The sequence below is a fragment of the Leuciscus leuciscus genome, assembly GCF_965113295.1.
Source record: "Leuciscus leuciscus genome assembly, chromosome: 4".
Classification (NCBI taxonomy): Eukaryota; Metazoa; Chordata; class Actinopteri; order Cypriniformes; family Leuciscidae; genus Leuciscus; species Leuciscus leuciscus.
In genome coordinates, this window is record NC_138728.1 from 44,930,006 (window position 1) to 44,949,125 (window position 19,120).

The 19,120-nt window shown below is 39.3% G+C and overlaps 2 protein-coding genes across 3 annotated transcripts in view; one reads left to right on the forward strand and one right to left on the reverse strand.

The window, feature by feature from the left end:
• The window catches only part of LOC309496068 (E3 ubiquitin/ISG15 ligase TRIM25-like), a 136,583-nt gene that overhangs the window by 29,764 nt on the left and 87,699 nt on the right, over positions 1-19,120 (reverse strand). The gene's annotated exons all lie outside the window — the stretch shown is intronic.
• LOC309496072 (uncharacterized protein) lies at positions 1,228-4,599 on the forward strand. Of its 2 annotated transcripts, XM_082166026.1 has the most exons (6): positions 1,228-1,951; positions 2,564-2,635; positions 2,861-2,929; positions 3,214-3,282; positions 3,567-3,635; positions 3,833-4,599. In XM_082166026.1, the coding sequence occupies exons 1-6, from the start codon at positions 1,794-1,796 to the stop codon at positions 4,584-4,586; spliced, it is 1,191 nt and encodes a 396-aa protein (XP_082022152.1). In that variant the 5' UTR covers positions 1,228-1,793; the 3' UTR covers positions 4,587-4,599. The 2 variants fall into 2 exon arrangements, with proteins under 2 accessions (XP_082022152.1, XP_082022153.1); XM_082166027.1 differs by lacking the exon at positions 3,214-3,282 and having other exon boundaries at positions 1,231-1,951.

Consider the following 19,120-nt stretch of genomic DNA (forward strand, 5'->3'; position numbering starts at 1 on the left):
GTCGGGCTGTAAACGGGTTCGGGCTTTTAAAAAGCTGTCAATCAAAATGTACTTGTCGGGCTCGGGCCAAACTCTGTCGGGCTCAGGCCTTTTCGGGCCGAACTTTTAAGGCCCGATTACAGCTCTACCATTAATATGTTTATAAGCAACTGAAAAAAGCACAAATGTCTCCAGAGGGTTAAATCCGTTTTGCTCCATTCAGGCATCCCAGCAGAACACTTTTCCAGCCATTCTTTTTGCATAGGCGCAGCAACCACAGCTGCTCAAAAAGGCCTCTCTCAGCAGCAGATCCAATAACTTGGCCGCTGGTCATCGGAAGCCTTCAAGAGTTACATCCACTCAAACCGCGTCCATATCAAAGAAGCCCAATGAACCCTCATCACCCTCTTTTTCCACCCAACTGACTCTCCAGTCAGTTAAAAGCAAGTCAACCAAGTCCTTCTACTACAGCTAATCTACTCCACTCCTGCAGAAGTTCCATCACTCCGTCCAAACTTGTTCCACTTCCGCAGCAGTGTCATCTACTCCGCTCCCGCAGGAGCCCTGTTACTCCGTCCAAACTTGTCCACTGCCGCAGCAGTATAATTTACTACAGTGTAATTTACTGGTGGGGGGAGTACTCTGGGTTTGGGCCGAAAACCGAGCCAGGAGCCCTCTCTTCGGACAGCACGCCAAATACGCTTTTATTCTATCTGACTTATTTGTAAGTGTGAACTCGTGAAATTATGTTTTATAAACAAAGTTCGGGAGGAGCACGTTCAAATAATCATTCCAATCTACTTGTCATCAAACAATTATGTCAACCCTATCAGCATGAGAGGAAGCATATATATATTCACTCTGTCAACTCACTTAACATTCCTTGACAGTTTTTCAGCATCCCTTCACCACCCCGACTCCTCACTCTTGGCTCAATCTTTTACAGCCAGGAATACGGGGAGTTCGGGCCGAATACTGAGTCCGGAGCCCTCTCCTCGGACAGCACGCCAAATACACTTTTATTCTATCTGACTTATTTGTAAGTGTGAACTCGTGAAATGCAAAAGAAAAGGCATGAGAGTCTGCTGTTTTTGTTAATTATAAGTTTTAATTTAAAATGTTTGCAATTTTAATATAAGCACATGGTTAAATATTTTACCATTTGCTTGAGCTACTTAATATATCAATCTATATAAAAGTAATGCATTGAATAATACGTTGTCTAAAATGTGTTTAACCCTCTGGGGACCAAAAACGCGCCCGCGCGTTTTGCTCGTTTTTTTTTTTTAGCAATGAAAATAAACACTAAATGCTCTGTTAATTTTGATCTTTCATTTTCGTGTAATACATCAATCGATCCTGTTCAGTTTCTATTTTTTTTCTGTATATTCACAATAAAAATAAAGTGTTTTGCTTTTTGACAAATAAAGAAACTTTAACATGATGCGATTTCTGCCTTCTCTCTGTCAGTGAACTCCCGTTTGAAACGCGTTCGAAAATGATCTATAACTCTGCGAAAATTCAGTCAAACAGGCAAACAGACCCACGGGCATAAAGCTTGAGATCGCAGCTTTTAAATGAAGTAATTTATATAAAAAACAAATATTATCAGCTTCTGTAATCTGTCTAAAAAGAGAGCGATTCCAGTCGAGCTCATTACGAGCTCATTGACTTTAATTCGTTCACGCCTACTCACGGAGCGCGCTATTCATAAGATAATGTGTTAAGCCGTCTATGCAAAACAGGTAAACGCCCCCAAGCAAATGCATTAAAAGCTTCAAGTTTCATCATTCAGTCACCTGCGCGTTGGGAAGATGACACGGTACACCGGTGCGGAAGCCCTTCAGTTCGTCCTGGATACTAGCGACGAAGAGTCCAGATTTTCATCAGAAGAGGAGCGCGACTACTCTGATGACGACCGTTTGTATTTTGAAGAGCGTCTTGATCCAGCCGTGGATAGAATTTCGGATGAGTAAGTATTTATTCTTACTTGCATTAGTTGACAAGCTATTCAAAACATGAGCTTACATATTATACTGGGTGGACTTGCCATCCAGAGTATTGACATTTGATATCTACCTATATTCAACACGATCTAATGAAAGTGCATATCTATACCATGAATTTAATATCTCGTACCATTTCAACGTCAAAAATGTTTTGTTTTGTTTTTTTTGTGTACATATGCTACACCCCTTGGTTAGGAAATTTGTATTTGTATGTGTAGCCTAAATGATATGTTTAGATCATTATGTATGAAAGATAGAATTTAGAAAGTAGGCCTAGTAGGTGTTTAGATTATATTTTGACTATATAAATGCTGCCTCATTATCATTAACGATGCATGCTCGCAAATATCAGTTGTAAATGTGTGTAAATGTGCTGAAATGTGTAAATATACCCAGTTAATGAAGTGCACAAATGTGTTAGGCTAATGTTTGCGGTGTGCCTCTCCGGTAATCGCCCATTGACACGCATATAGGCTTATTGCACGCGTCTAAAATTATTTACATCAGTTATTCATTATAGACTAATTCTACTATAGTTATATTTATGTAATAATATTCTTCAACTTTTTTAAAAGGAATGTAGCGTCATCACTACGTCCGCCTGCAACTCGGAGTGCGCTTAGCAACACAGTCAGAAATCAGAAAGAGTAAGTACATATTTACCCACTATTTTACAGATGTTAGTTACATTTTGTTTATACTTAGTGTTAATAATATGAGCCTGTATGACTTTATTATTTATTTTGGGAGATTGGTTGATGTTACATATGTTTTATGTTATCAGCATTGCTAAATGTCCATCAGTTATGCATGTGCTGGAATGGTACTCTGTAAAATATATGATAATAACAGTTTTTAACTTTTTTTAAAAGGAATGTAGCTTGTTCACTCTCGCCTTCCACTGCAACTCGCAGGACAGGCAGCAACGGAAATCAAAAAGAGTTAGTACATATTTACCTACTATTTTACAGATGTTAGTTACATTTTTGTTTATATACAGTACTTAGTGATGATACAAATGTAGCCTATATGTGCCTGTGTGGCTTTGCAAAAAATGTGTTGTTATGCATGCACAATATAACAATTATTGATTGGTAATGTTAATATAAAAGAGCTTATATTGTGTTGCTTTATCAGCATTGCTAAATGTCCATCAGTTATGCATGTGCTGGAATAGTACTCTGTAAAATATATGATAATAACAGTTTTTAACTTTTTTTAAAAGGAATGTAGCTTGTTCACTCTCGCCTTCCACTGCAACTCGCAGGACAGGCAGCAACGGAAATCAAAAAGAGTAAGTACATATTTACCTACTATTTTACAGATGTTAGTTACATTTTTGTTTATATACAGTACTTAGTGATGATACAAATGTAGCCTATATGTGCCTGTGTGGCTTTGCAAAAAATGTGTTGTTATGCATGCACAATATAACAATTATTGATTGGTAATGTTAATATAAAAGAGCTTATATTGTGTTGCTTTATCAGCATTGCTAAATGTCCATCAGTTATGCATGTGCTGGAATAGTACTCTGTAAAATATATGATAATAACAGTTTTTAACTTTTTTTAAAAGGAATGTAGCTTGTTCACTCTCGCCTTCCACTGCAACTCGCAGGACACGCAGCAACGGAAATCAAAAAGAGTAAGTACATATTTATCTACTATTTTTTTACCTACTACTGTGGCTTTGCAAAAAATGTGTTATGCATGCACAATATTACAATTATTGATTGGTAATGTTAATATAAAAGAGCTTATATATTTTTTGTTTTATCAACATGCTGATTGCCCTGCCCTGACATGCTGATAGTACTTTGATCAACCTTTATTAACCTTTAGGAATGTGGCAAAGAGGGCCAAGACAAACATTCAGACGAGCAACAAGGAGTCCACTCTGTCATGGAAAACAGAGACTGACATTGATATGGTTCCACAGACTCTGAGATTCCTGCCTGCCCGGGAACTTGGACCACAGCTGAGTTCTGCTGACACACACACTCCCCAGACTCTCTTCAAAATGTTTTTTTCTGAGAATGCAGTTTCAACTCTGTGCCACAACACCAATGCTCAGGCTGCTGGTGCAATTGCAAAGGGGCGCAAATTTAAATGGACTGATGTCAGCATCAGTGAGATGTACCGCTACATTGGGCTGGTGTTTTACATGGCCATGGTGAAGGTCAGCTCCATCAAGGACTACTGGCGGCAAGACAGTCTTTTCTCTTTGCCTTTTCCTGCCACAATCATGGCAAGAGAGAGATACCGCACCATTTCATGGAATGTGCACATGAGTCACCCAGATGCAGATAAGGAGAATGACAGAAAGAGGGGCACACCTGAACATGACCGTCTTTTCAGAGTCAAACCTCTCATGGAAACTATCCGTCATGCTTGTAAATCCATCTATCATCCTAGAAGAAACTTAGCTGTGGATGAAAGAATGGTGGCATGCAAAGCACACACAGGTATGACACAGTACATGAAAGCTAAGCCAACCAGATGGGGTTTCAAGTTGTTTGTTCTTGCAGACTCCTCAAATCAACGGAGCATAAGCATTTACTGTGAGATACCTTTTGTTTTTACAAAATTACAATAAAACAGATTGAAAAACAAAACATTTGAATGGCCCATTAGCACTTGGGGGAGCGTCTATGTCACACCCCTGGTCTGAATCTCATTAATATTGATGACCCATTACCACTCCCACGCATAAACCTCTTCTGACAAAAAAACTGTTTTACAATGTTTAAATCAATGTTGTGTTTTATGTGAAAGATTAGGCAGGATGATTTTCAGATCATTTTGAAGCTAGAACTCAAAGGGACAACATCAATTAATCAAAAGTCTTGTGGACAGATATTTAATATGTGTTTTGTGGTCTTAATTCAGCAACTTTCATTTTAATTTTTTCCAAAAACCACGCATAAACATTATTCTCTTAAAAATACAAACATCTACATACACGTTGCTCGCATATTATGGTAGGCCTGTTTGTGCTATATAGAGTGATTTTACACCTTTGCCATTAACATGTTTATAAATAACTGAAAAAAGCACAAATGTCAGAGCATGTCAGAACATCTCAACGACCCCAAAAACAGCTTGGTCCCCAGAGGGTTAAACGTGAATATGTCTATTAAAGTGTATATGTGTAATAAAAAGAGAATCGCAATGCAGACAAAACTTTATAACGCCCGTCTTTATAACGGTAACGCCCGTATCACACATACTCCGTGTACAGTGTGTATGCGGTGTGTTATGCGGTGCGTGTTGCGGTACGCATGCGCATGCGGTGCAGGAGCAGCACGCGCTATAGTGCTTTCACATATGCTGCGTTTGCAGTGCGTAACTGATCCGCGGCTGTACCACAAACACATTTATTCACTATTTGTATTTCAAATCCAGAAGTTATCAGCAACTTTTATTTTTAAAAAGTTTTGTCAGCATTGCGATTCTCTTTGTACACATATACACACTTTAATAGACGCATTCACGTTTAAACACAATTAAACAACGTATTATTCAGTGCATTAGGCTTCTTCTATACAGATTTATATATTAAGTTGCTTAAGCAAGTGGTAAAATATTTAACCATGAACTAATCGCAAACATTTTAAATTAAAACTTAAAATTGACAAAAACAGCCGACTCTCATGCCTTTTCTTTTGCATTTAAATTTAAATACAATAAATCTTGCATGTCACAAAGAACTTGTTTGTCCACCTCCACGAATGAGACGAGTGTTGATCATTATGTCACCTTGTTGAGGTAAATTGTAGTTTTCCTTGCTTTACCCCGGTCTTAAAGTAAAATGATGACTGTGAATTTTTTATTTATTTAATTGAAATACATTTATGGTGAGATTACTATATTTTATTAATTAAACGTATTTATGGTGAAATTACTACATTTTCAGGTCAATCTGTGTACATTTTTACCACGAAACATGCGCTGTCACTTTAATTCAGCATTTGCAGCACAGCAATAATAGACTCGGTGCGGAAACGATCTCTGCACTGCTGTATACGCACCGCAACTGGAACGGATCGACAGACTGCAACCGCGTGCAGTGTGAAAGCTCTAACCTGTTAACATGGGTGTGGAAAAAATACGCACTGCATATGCACTGCAAACAGAGTATGTGTGAAACGGGCGTAAGAGTTTTATAATCATATATCTGCACACAAAAACAATTGCTTTTACCACCACTCAAAACCAAAACAAATAGTGTTCCAACCAATCACCGACAGGGGTGGGTGTTGTGTAGCCTGGTTCTACCAGACTCTCATATATTTCATTTGTACAGAGAGTCTGGCCTCTCTCCATTGACAAGCGTTAACTTCCTTGTAGGCAGGTACTCTGTTGAAGTTTAAAACTATTGGATCTGCCCAGAGTCACTCTGGATCTGCCATAAACAATCACTAACGTATGGTCGTGACGATCCCCGTGAGGAGGAGTGCCACAACATCATGGCCACCAACAAAACTCAGCAAAGATTGTTCTTGCTCCGGCTTTAACTTCTGGATATTCGGCAGTGTTGCCACAACAGACCGAATGGCTTCGCTCGCATCTTTCTCCGCTGCCATTACTGAACTACAACTCAAACTAACGCATGACATCAACGTCATCGTTCTCAGCCACTCCCTCTGTTCGCTGATTGGACCGGCAAAAAAAATTATCGGAGAAAACCAAAGAATACACCACAATCCCAGACGTAGTACTGAAGGGAAATAAAATTGAGCGGAAGTACGCAGGAGGGCGGAGCCAGGCTAGGTGTTGTGAGGTTTTGCGCTCGTGCACGGCTGCCTATGACGGCTGAATGTATTAAAATGTTCTGTTCTTTGGCTATGTATGTGTGCCCTTTCAGAAGACTTGTGACTGAGTATGTGTGTGTAAAAATAACAAATAGGGGAAATGAAACTAGACAGATGACTAGGTTTGAAACCCTGTGATTATGAAGGAAGCATTACCTAGCAACAGAAGGGCTTGTCTAAAAAGAACCAATCAAATGATGTATGCCATTTTGCCATACCCCTTATTCTATAAAAACTGTTGTATTCGTGTTCACTGGTGGGATTCTCAATGGAATTTGTCTGAGATCCTCCGGCCTTGCTTCTTCTTGGGAGAGATTCCCTGAGAACTGCTCGGGAACTCTTCCGGGCCATGATTAAAGCATTTAAAGAACATTTGCTTAAGTCTGTTTGTCGATTATTCCTGCGCAGGAAGTAAGCTAGTTTAGAGAAATAAGTTAGAGTAAGAAAACTCGGCCAGTTGTTGACTGAAGAAGCAAGAGCTAGAGTATAAAGGTATTGGGTGTCGATTTGGAGACGTCCAAGTTAATAAGACAGACCTGCCAACATGTACGCATTTATCGTACTCGGCACGCATTTTGACCCTTAAGTACGCTTGTACGATTCGCTGCTCTCTAGGTACGCATTTTGTTGCTTCTCACATTTCGCCAGTTTCAGTTTCTATGCAATCTATGGCGCTGATTCTGCTGCTGAGCCACAGCCTGTAAGTGGAGTGAAAAGTTTTCGGCCAATCAGAGCGCTGCATTTTAACCCGCCGCCCACCTGCCCCTCCAATCCACATGCTTCGCACTGAAGTCAATTCAGTGCCTCAAGCAAGCCAGACTGGCCGAATAAGATGCCTAGGCTTTCATGCCATGGCTGAACCGCCACAAAAAAAGGTTCGGAAAACACAAAGATTTTTAGACCGCTATCGTGAGAGATGGCCTTGCCTCCAGATGTCCAGGCTACCTCATCATGTGTTCAAGGTTTTTTTTTCTCCATTAGGTCACCTGATGGAGTTTTAGGACACCATTAGGTCACTTGATGGAGTTTTTCGGTTCCTTGCCACTGTTGCCTTTGGTTTGCTCAGTTGGGGATATTTTGGGGATATTTAATACAATTTTATCAATCAATAAATTCCACTAGAAACAAACCTTGTTGTATTATTTTAATTTAATACTGTGAAGCTGCTTTGATACAATCTGTATTGTGAAAAGCGCTATACAAATATACTTGACTTGACTTGACTTGTTCTGCACCGTCTGCAAGATGGACGTCGAAATCAGTCACCAAGGGGCAACAGGTAACGAACACAGTCTCACACACAAATACTCCCCATCCCCAGAAACATAATTATATTAAAAATAAAAGGATGATGAGAAAAAAACGTTAATAGTGTCAATAGCCTAGCTTATCAAACCGGCCATCCTTCCCATTAGCTGGGGAAATTAGTTGGCAGTTAAAAAAAGTGGTGGAATGGCTAGAAATCTAGAAGGTTTTAGACAGGCCAGGTGCTGATTAACATAAGATAAAGGTAACAGTTAGGCTATTTTTAGCCTAATTGAATTTATGAACATTAAAAATCACCTTGACATCATAACAGGCAGTCCAGCTGTGACGAGCTCAGTTCAGTTCACGCATTCATGTCACATGCAGTGTTTCCCCTATAAATTTTTCCAGCAGCGGTGCTGTTACGTGCCGGAGGTTGTTACCAAGCCGCTTGCGGGTGTCCGGGGGCATGCACCCCTGGAAGAATTTTTTTCTTAATTACCCCTTAAACCATGATTTCTGGCAAGTTTTGTGGATAGAAATGGACATTTTGAGACATACAAATTTGACATACCATCAACAGTAGGCATGATTATTGCAGCACGTACCTTGAACTGGTCACAAACAGGATTAGGACAGGATTATTGTTATTTGTTTTTCTTTTGTGTTAATTTTCAGCTGTAAGGTAGAAATTGATAGTGGAAAAATGAAACTCTTCCCTCCCTGCACCTGCACTACTGATCTTTTTTCTGTAACACACTTTAGCACTTTGATACATCATCATGTAACCAGTACTTTCATTTATTTTATCCTGTAGACATTTTGAACATATTCATTCCAAATGAAACTTTTCATTAGTTTAAAAGATGACTAACTTGCATAGCCTATTTTACTTCACTAACCTCCAGGGAAGTGCAAAGAGTTCATCAGGGGCAGGGGCTCAAATGTAAGAAAGGGGCAATATGTAAAAAAAAAATATATATATATATATATTACGGCTGGGAATCGATTAAAACAATTAACTAATTAATCACACAATTTGCTGTGATTAATCGCATTTCCCCCAAACTTGTAATCATCCATATTTAAATGTAGAATCACTAATTAAATTAAACAACACACAAAACACTGCAGCTCGTCTTGTCTTCAACGAGCCCAAGAGGGCCCACGTCACTCCTCTGTTCATCTCTCTACACTGGCTACCTCTAGCTGCTCGCATCAAGTTCAAGGCACTGACGCTTGCTTACAGAACTATCACAGGCTCAGCTCCCTCCTACTTTCACTCACTCCTACGAGTCTACATCCCTACCAGACACCTACGATCGGTCAACGAGCGACGTCTCGTGGTTCCATCACAGAAAGCCACAAAATCACTTTCCAGAACATTCTCATTTACAGTTCCATGCTGGTGGAACGCTCTCCCCACCCTCATCCGGAATGCAGAATCCCTGACAACATTCAAAAAACAGCTGAAAACCAATCTCTTCCGTGAGCACTTAACCTTATAAAAAAAAAAAAAAAAAAAAAAAAAAAAAAATCCTTTCCCTTTGAAACATCACTTATCAGGCTTATGCTACTCTGAATAATACCAGAACTTCGTATTTTGAGCACTTCCTGCGTTGTTGTTGCTTTTGCCTCTTTATGATGACTCGCTGAACTTAGTCCTAATTTGTAAGTCGCTTTGGATAAGGGCGTCTGCTAAATGACTAAATGTAAATGTAAATGTAAATGTAAAACAGAAGTCTACTACTGAGAAATTTCACGTTATTTGAGCGGACTTTGCTTTTCCAGTGCATGATCGGTAGCCTACACGATTGGAGTGTTTGGGCCGTTAAGGAGCAGAACGCGCAGCGCAAAGACAGAGCGGAACATTGAGCAGAGAGCGCAGTACGCGGACACACGCACGGAACGGAGAGCGCGGCGCAAACATGGAGCGGAAAAGACCCGCACGTGAAGTTACTAAACAAGCTGCGCGAGAATGAAACCTGATCGCCGAACACGGAGGGGCGGGACGGCATATTTTCCATAGACAGTAAAAAAAAATGGACACAGCGACCCCATAGACTTTCCACAAGCGCTTGCTCGCTCTCCCGTGGCGTCTGTCATTGCTATGCAACCATGAAGAGAGGCGCGCCTGAGAAAACGAGCGCGCCCACATTTGAAATATTTGCATGTGAACGTGAATGTGAAGTGAACGGCCCCTTATGGCAATGTGACATTAGCCTAATCAAAAATATTTCCATTAGCTCTTTCCTCCTTTGTCAACAAGTGGATTCAGAGCCATCACATTAGCAGAAAATCCAGCGTTGGCGCTGCGCCGCTGCTTAATACATTGTAGGGGAAACACTGACATGTAAGGGTGGCGCTGGCAATAAAGCACCTAAAAGCTGTCACAAAGAACCCGCAAAAATAATGATTATGAATAATGTCAAATATAGCAAGGAGACATTTTAATTGTTTATTAATAAACAAGTATTTCTTGCTGTGTCAGTGTCAGCTGCAAAGATGAAGTTGACGATGCAATGAACGCGCCAGAGAGAAATGCACATTTCATAGTGATTACATAAGCAGAGAGCAGTCTGTTTTCTTTCGTTTTGAATTGTTCTGTTTAAAAGAAGAAATTTCAAGCTTTCTATAGATATGTTTCTCAGGTCTGTGAGTCATGTAGGCTACCTTACGCTGAGTTTCGGTTCATTTATGAGACGAGCTCCAGTTCAGGTGCCGGCGCCTCCGTGTCCTGATTATCTCTTGTCTTCTATATTTACTTCTTATTTATTAAATCCAGGCAATGGGTTGATGAAACATTGATTAAAATGAAGATACAATTAATACAAAACGAAATTCACTTTAAAGAAAGGCTTTGTGCTTTCTGTTTGAGGTCTCTGTGAAAGTTTTAAAGCAGTCTTTTAGTGCCGCTTTCAGAGCACTCACGTCCGTAACCGAGAACTGTCCCGTCCGTAACATTGTTTTTTCCTCATAAATGCGAACACACACACACAAAAAAAAAAAAAATTTTATGTTCTGTGGAGAGCCAACCCTTCTTCCTCCAGTGGGTAGTATTACTTTTGGTTTGTGCAGTGTAATTCAGAAGGCTAAGTGTTAACCTGGTCTGACTCTCATCTTTAACACATTACTACTTAGGCCTATTTATTAGCTCACTCCGCCTCCTATTGGTTAGACTAACAAAAATATGGGCACAAAATATTGGACAGGATAAGACAACATTTGTGTAATTTCAATACATGTACAGCCATTCATCCACTCCATTCCTCTACACCAGGGATGGGCAACTTCGGTCCTGGAGGGCCACTGTCCTACAGAGTTTAGCTCCAACCCTGAAAAAATCACCTGCCTGTAATTTTCTAGTAATCCTGAGGACCTTGATTTGCTTGTTCAGGTGTGTTTGATTAGGGTTGAAGCTAAACTCTGCAGGACAGTGGCCCTCCAGGACCGAAGTTGCCCATCCCTGCTCTTCACAGTAATAATAATTTATTGTAATCTAGAAGGTACTAGTGATGAGCCAAACAATGTATTTTAATGTAAATTACATGTATCCTTTGAATGAATTTTGCATGTTGATGTGTGTGTGTGTGTGTGTGTGTGTGTGTGTGATGTGTAACGTAATTCATAATATTTGTAACAACATGCAGTAATATGACCTACTCATTGTAGCCTATCATAATCTCCCCCCTCTCCACCTACATTTTCAGATTGCAGACGTGGAAGGAACAAAGCACAAGAAACTGGAAAGTGCCATGGCCTCAGTCCCTAAGATCACCACAAAGTTTTTTGGAGATCAAGATCTATGGACCATCAGGGCAGAAACACTTTTCTCAAACTTTATTGCTGAGCACAATGTGCCAGTGTCTATAGTTGACCATGCTGGACCATTATATAAGAAGATGTTTTCAGATAGTCAAATTGCCCAGTAGTACGGCTGTGCCCAAACCAAGACAGCAGCTATATTGAACACACTTTCCTCAAATGATGAACAGGTCATCAGTGACCTTATGTGCCGTTCTTCATTCAGCATTGCAACCGATGGTAGCACAGACATGGATGATGTCAAACTTTACCCTTTGGTTGTTCGTGTCTATGATCCCAGTGTTGGAAAAATAGTTGTAGTACTCCTGAAAATGGTTGAGTGTAGAGAGTCTACTGGCGAAGGGATATACAATCTCACTGACCAGGAACTAAACAAAAGGAAAATACCATGGGGCAATTGTGTAAGCTTTTCTGCTGACAACGCCTCTGTCATGCAGGGATTAAGAAAAGGTGTCGCAGCATTCATTAAGTCACAGAATCCCCACATTTACATGGTCGGTTGTGCATGCCACCTAATGCATTTAGCTGCGGAAAAGGCTTCAAGAAGTCTTTGTATTGACATTGAAGACATGCTCATCTTGATCTACTACTACCTTGACAAGAGTAGCAAGAGGAAAGCTTTGCTGCGTGATCTACAAATGCTGTGCGACACTGATGTGAGGAAGATTTTGAAATTGTCCTCGACTAGATGGCTGGCTCTTGGCAAATGTGTCAATCGACTCCTCCAGCAGTGGGAACCTCTGACTCTGTTTTTTACTGAAGAGGCAGCAGGGAAGAAGGCAGCTAAACCTCTCACATCCTTAACTCATCCCTCTCTGAAGAGCCCAGCTACCCTAAGCCCTCAACTCACACACCTACCTCTGGTAAGCTTGCTGTCTGAAAGACTTTGTCCTCCAGCTTTTTGAAGACCAAAGTCCACCAGAAAAAGTCCAAGACCGGACCAAGCTCCACACAGCAACAGGCAGGGCCTACATCAAATCGGCAGCAGACAGGACCTACAACCAAACAGCTGCAGGCAAGGCCAAGCACTCCACGGCAGCAGACAGGACCTACAACTAAACAGCTGCAGGCAGGACCAAGCACTCCAAGGCAGCAGACAGGACCTACAACCAAACAGCTGCAGGCAGGACCAAGCACGCCAAGGCAGCAGACAGGACCTACAACCAAACAGCTGCAGGCAGGACCAAGCATTCCACGACAGTCAGCTCAACCACCCAAGGGGTTTGACTTAAACCAATTTGTTTAAAAAAAAAAAGAAGAAATGGGCAAAAAACAGAGGGATCTGTCCAAAAAGAAAACAGAAAAGAAAAGAAGATAGAAAAAACAGAGGTCACAAAATCAAAGAGGTTGTATGCTTTCTTGACTGACCCACAGTACAAGCTGTATGCTCTTTTTTTAAAGAGAGCTATACCTTTATTTGAAACCGCAAATCAGAACCTGCAGAAAGAAGAGCCATGTGTGCCCATATTGCTGCAGATATTGGAGCTACAGTAGCAAAAAATGCTTTGGGCCTTCTGCAAACCCGAGTGTGTTGTGAAAATGATGGAAGAAGTAAAGAGAGGATGCCAACCCACTCTGTACAAATCCAGTGAACACCAGCTGCCTGATGATGAGTTGTCAATTGGACATGACACAAAGACATTTATCAAAAGACAAGCTAACTTACCTCTTGGAGCTTTCTTCAGGGATGTAAGGAAATATTTCACAGCAGCTGTTAAGTACATGCTCTCTAAATTCCCCTATGGGGACGAATTGCTGCGTCATGCTGCCGTAGCTGATATAAGCAGATGGCAAACAGTCAAATTCTGCTCACTGACATACTTCATAGACAGGTTCCCCTGCTTCTTGGGAAATGGTGTTACAGTGGATGAAGTGGAGGAGGAGTTTCGGCTCTTTCAGTCCTCCACCTTGGTTTTCTTACCAAACGGGCTGATGAAGCTTGGAGAGAATTAGGTGTGATGGAATCAGGAGGGAAGAAACTTTTTGCAAACCTCTCCACAGTTGCTTGGGGTGTGTGTGATTTTTCACAGCAATGCAGACTCAAGGCTAGATTATAGTAATGCTCTACTGGGTGGTTGCCCTGCACGCTTAATAAACAAATTACAGCTGGTACAAAATGCAGCAGCTCGAGTTCTTACCAGAACCAGGAAGTATGACCATATTAGCCCTGTTCTGGCAACACTGCATTGGCTCCCTATTAAACATCGCATCAATTTTAAAATATTGCTGATTACTTACAAAGCACTAAATGGTTTAGCTCCGCAGTACTTGAGCGAGCTCTTAACGCATTATAGTCCTTCACGTCTATTGCGATCTCAAAATTCCGGCCAGTTAATAATACCTTAGAATATCAAAATCAACCGCTGGCAAACTCTGTCAGTTCAAAGCTAGATTAAAGACACATTTCTTTGACCTATCATTCACATAATACATTATATACTTCTATAATTCAATGTTAGGCTGCATAGATTAGTTCAGCTGGAACCGGGAACACTTCCCATAAATCCTAATGTACTCGTTACATCATAAGAAGAATGGCATCTACGCTAATTTTAGTGTCTTTGTTTATCCCAAGGTTTTCCCGCAGCCTGCCGGATCCAGGCCGTATCCAGATTTGACAAAGGACCTTCGCCTGGATCCGATGTCAACGCAGTGCTGAAGTGCCAACTAGTCTCTCCCTGTGAAGGATCCCTTTCCCACTCTACAGATAAAGCATTGTCGGGAAAATTCATTTCGCGTACCTACACCGAAGTGACAAAATAAAATTCTGTATCAAAAATGATGTACTTTGTTTAGGCTTGGTTTGTAGGGAATTACAAACCTGCACACAGATTTTCAAACGCACATAACTATAGAACCCCAATTCTTAATGCGCATGTGAACGCCATCAGCGTTTATCACAGGTTCGCATTTAAAGTCTATGTAGAGAGAATGGTGTCGTCTTAGTGGCCCCTAATTTAATAACGAATGATCATTGCGACGGAAGCGAATCAATCAAAACTAACTTTAGCTGGAAAATAACTTTATTAAAGAACCGCTATAAAGCCAAAACAATCTCTGTTACCTTAAATTATACATTTATCTCTGTAAAGCTGCTTTGAAACAATCTACATTGTTAAAAGCGCTATATAAATGAGCATGACTTGACTTGACTGTGAGAGGATTTTCAGCTTGGTCACTAAAAGCAAAACACAATGTCGTGCTAGCCTGAGCACAGAGATGCTTAGTTATCTGGTGACAAGAAAAGTCATGATTGCCTCCAAAGGAAAATTATATTTTGCAATTCAAATTATGCATGGAAAATTATAATCTTTTTTTGTTGTTTGTTTTTAGCAAACTGATTTTGATATTGATAACTGCTGTTTTTGCACATTTATTTAATGTTTTGATTTATTTATTTACAAGGAATGTCCTCAGTTTACTTTTATTTCTGACAAGATTTTCAGGTGGAAGAAGTTTCCATGGGCTATGCCTCCTGTACAACAGTTTGTTCAAAATGTTCAGAGTAATTGCAGTAATTGTATAACATTTATGGTCTACTTGTATATGGTTACGGAGTAACTAATAAATCTTAATTGGCGAAAGTATATTATGTGTATAATATGTATTATGATGTTAGGTATCTCATAGGTTTCTCACTGGTGTTTGTGCAATGGTGGAGCGTACATTGGCGGTGGGCTGTTGGGGCGCAGTGGGTTGTAGTACTCATAAAATTTCTTCAAGGTTGGCAGGTATGATAAGATCAATTGGGTGTCGATTGGAGATGCGCCAGATAGTTAGGTTTAGGGAAAAATCTACCACGCTTCCTTAAAAGGTTGTATGCCGCAACTCGCCTGCCATCTCTTCCTCTGGACTCAGAAGCATCTGAGGTCGCTACGGGCCATTCAATTCCCTGGTGTGCTCAACCGTGTGGACGACAAGCTTTAACAAGCTGCGCTCCCAGGAGAGTGGTGACTCCACCCGCAGATGGTTCAGCTGATTTGGAGAGAGTTTGGCGAAGCCTGTTTGTAAACCTGTAAACCTGTAAATGTAAACCTGTTTGCCTCTCCAGAAACATTTCACTGCCAGCGGTTTTACTCCCTGACCGAGGGAACATGGCAGGGATGCAGTGGCATGTAGCTGGCCCAGAGGCCAACGCAAATATGCATTAAGCAAAGTCTTATGGGTTTGGATTTGGAATGACATTAAGGCAAGTGCATGATGACAGAGAAGCATGTCCACTTGAGTGACTTGAGATAACTGAGAATCTTTACAGACATTTTTTACTATTGAATTTACTACCATTTTTCCAGTTGCTATCTATATACAGTATCTATATATAGTATAATATCGCAATATTTAGATGACTGGAAGGGATTAGGTAATTGTGTCATTATTCAAACTCATTTTGTTTCAAGTTCCAAAAAAACGAAAAATCCTCAACCATAGTCTCCCATAAACTGTAAAGCGCAGAGTGTGGAAGACTTTTATTAATCAGAATATAATTGATTTAAGTATAATATGTGTGAACAAGTTGTTCTACTATTTTAATCATGTATCTGACTATGTGTGTCCTTGTTGAGGCCTGTAAGAGATTGGAAAGTGCATGCATGGAATGTATTTGCATTAGGGGTGCAACGGATCGTAGTTGATTTGTAAACCGCCCACAGAGGTGCCTTTTTAGATGGCACTCTAACACATAATCAAGCTCTGTTTCCTTGAGCTTGAACGGACACATATACACACAAAATGATGTTTTATACAGTTGGTTATGTCTTAAGTGAACGTAAAAGAAATCGTCTGTTTCATTATATTTGTTCCGTGCATTCGGTCGTGTATTCATGCATTGGTTCTGTGCATTTAATGACAGCAGCCTAAAAATAACTGCAATGATGAATATGTATTTCATTTATACAGTGAACACTATGCATGCAGTGTAATTTTTCTATAGTATTATCTGTTTTAATTTGTGTATTCTTATTTTTACTCTCTGTTCATTTGTCTTTAATAATGTTTGAACTTTATTAGGAGTTTTTGCTGTGGTATCAAAGTACTTAAAGTAATAAATGGGAGGCAAAGTTACATTTGTTTCAAAACCCCCCATTTTTACTTGTATTTTATTTATTTATTTATTAATTCAATCTTTTTTGCTGATCCGAAAAATGATCGGTCCATGTCTCAAAAAACGTAATATGATCTGAACCTTTAGTTTTGTGATCCGTTACACCACTAATTTGCATACAGTACAGGCCAAAAGTTTGGAAACATTACTATTTTTAATGTTTTTGAAAGAAGTTCATCAAGCCTGCATTTATTTGATCAAAATACAGCAAAAATTTCATATTTGTGATACTTTTTTAGGATACTTTGATGAATAAAAAAAAAATAAAAAAAGAAAAAAAAAAGAAGCAAATGTTTTAAAAATAGAAATCTTTTGTAACAACAATATACACTTCTGGTCAGTATAATTTTTTTCTTTCTTTTTTTGAAATAAATCAATACTTTTATTCAGCAAGGATGTGTAAAATTTATAAAAAGTGATAGTAAAGAAGATTTATATTATTAGAAAATATATATTTTTTTATTTTGAATAAATGCAGTTCTTTTTAACCTTTTATTCATCAAATATATTAGGCAGCAGAACTGTTTCCAACACTCATAATAAATCAGAATATTAGAATGATTTCTAAAGGATCATGTGATAGACTGGATGTCACATGTGACACTGAAGACTAATGATGTTGAGTAATGATGCTGAAAATTCAGCTTTGCATCACAGAAAAAAATGATAATTTAAAGTATAAAATTCAATTGTAATAATATATCACAATATTATTATTTTTTTCTGTATTTTTGATCAAATAAATGCAGCCTTGATGAGCAGAAGAAACTTCTTTCAAAAACATTAAAAATAGTAATGCAGGGCCGGCCCGAGGCATAAGCGAACTAAGCGGCTGCTTGGGGCCCCCTCGCCACCAGGGGGCCCCCAATCGAAATATATATATTTTTTTTTTTTATACATATTAATTAACTTAAACAAGTGACATAAATGAATGAAAGGATTAATAATTCAAGACAAGAAAATTCTGATTTCATGATCAATATACCTGCCTACAACTGCTGCTGTGTCTGCCAGTGTTTTGAGTCATGCGCATAACCTCGCGTGCATAGACAATTTGTGCGCAAAGTCACGGTAAGGTTAAGCCATGTCACAAAAATTTGATTTGATCAATGATTTATCCTTTAAATGTAATGATATTCAGAACAGAACAAGAATAAAAAAATAACTATAAACAAGCCAAAACGAAATAATTTAAAGCGAAAGTGAAAGTAAGCGGCGTTGGGCTCACGTATCTCTCAGAATCAAAATGTTTCAACATTCGCGATGGATTTGGATGGTAAACTATTCTTTATCATAGGCTTTGTACTTCACTCACGTTCCAATATCAACGGAAAAAATCATCCTCTTCACACGCGCAAAAATGTGCTTGGAAACATCACAGTGGAAGATTACAAAGCTGGAATATGTTGTGTGTGTGTGTGTGTGTGTGTGTGAGTCGCGGGCGCGATCGAACAGTAGAAACATAAAAACATACTCCGTCATGTTCATACAAGACATCATTCAAACTGCAAAGTGTTGCAAAACGTTGGAGGATATTTTGCAAATATTTTTTTTAATATGTTTTGTGACAGTTTGTTTTTAGAAGTTTCCAAGAGTTAGTAAAAGAGTACAGAAAAAGTTTAAACTTTTTTTAAGTATCTATTTTTTTATTAAGTATTTATTTTGTATTAATAACCTCATTGTATTAATTTATAATGTAACATTATAGCGTGACATTGTGTCAATAATCGTCAAGCACAGGTGACTCTGCGTGGTGGGAGGGGGCCCCCAAATCAAATTCTGCTTAGGGCCCCCAAAAGGCTCGGGCCGGCACTGTAGTAATGTGTCCAAACTTTTGGCCTGTACTGTATATTGGAGCTATGTGTCTGTGTATAGACCTGTAAGAGAATGGAATGTGCTTGCATGGAATGTATTTGCATATATTGGAGCCTCTTGCTCTGCCATTAGATACAGTCATGGTCAGAATTATTGGCACCCTTGGTAAGTATGAACAAAGAAGCATGTAAAAATAAATTTGCATTCTTAATAATTTTGATCTTTTGTAAAAAAAAAAAAAAAAAAAAATCACAAAAATCTAACTTTTCATTGAAGTAAAAGAATTGTGAATGTGGGGAAAAATCTCTTTACACGTTGATCAGAATGAAT

Excerpts from the sequence above, each read along its gene's own strand:
- LOC309496072 (XM_082166026.1), top strand. The coding sequence starts at position 1,794 with ATGACACGGTACACCGGTGCGGAAGCCCTTCAGTTCGTCCTGGATACT. Across the intron at positions 1,952-2,563 it reads GTGGATAGAATTTCGGATGA|GAATGTAGCGTCATCACTAC; the intron begins GTAAGTATTTAT and ends CTTTTTTAAAAG. Across the intron at positions 2,930-3,213 it reads AGCAACGGAAATCAAAAAGA|GAATGTAGCTTGTTCACTCT; the intron begins GTTAGTACATAT and ends TTTTTTTAAAAG.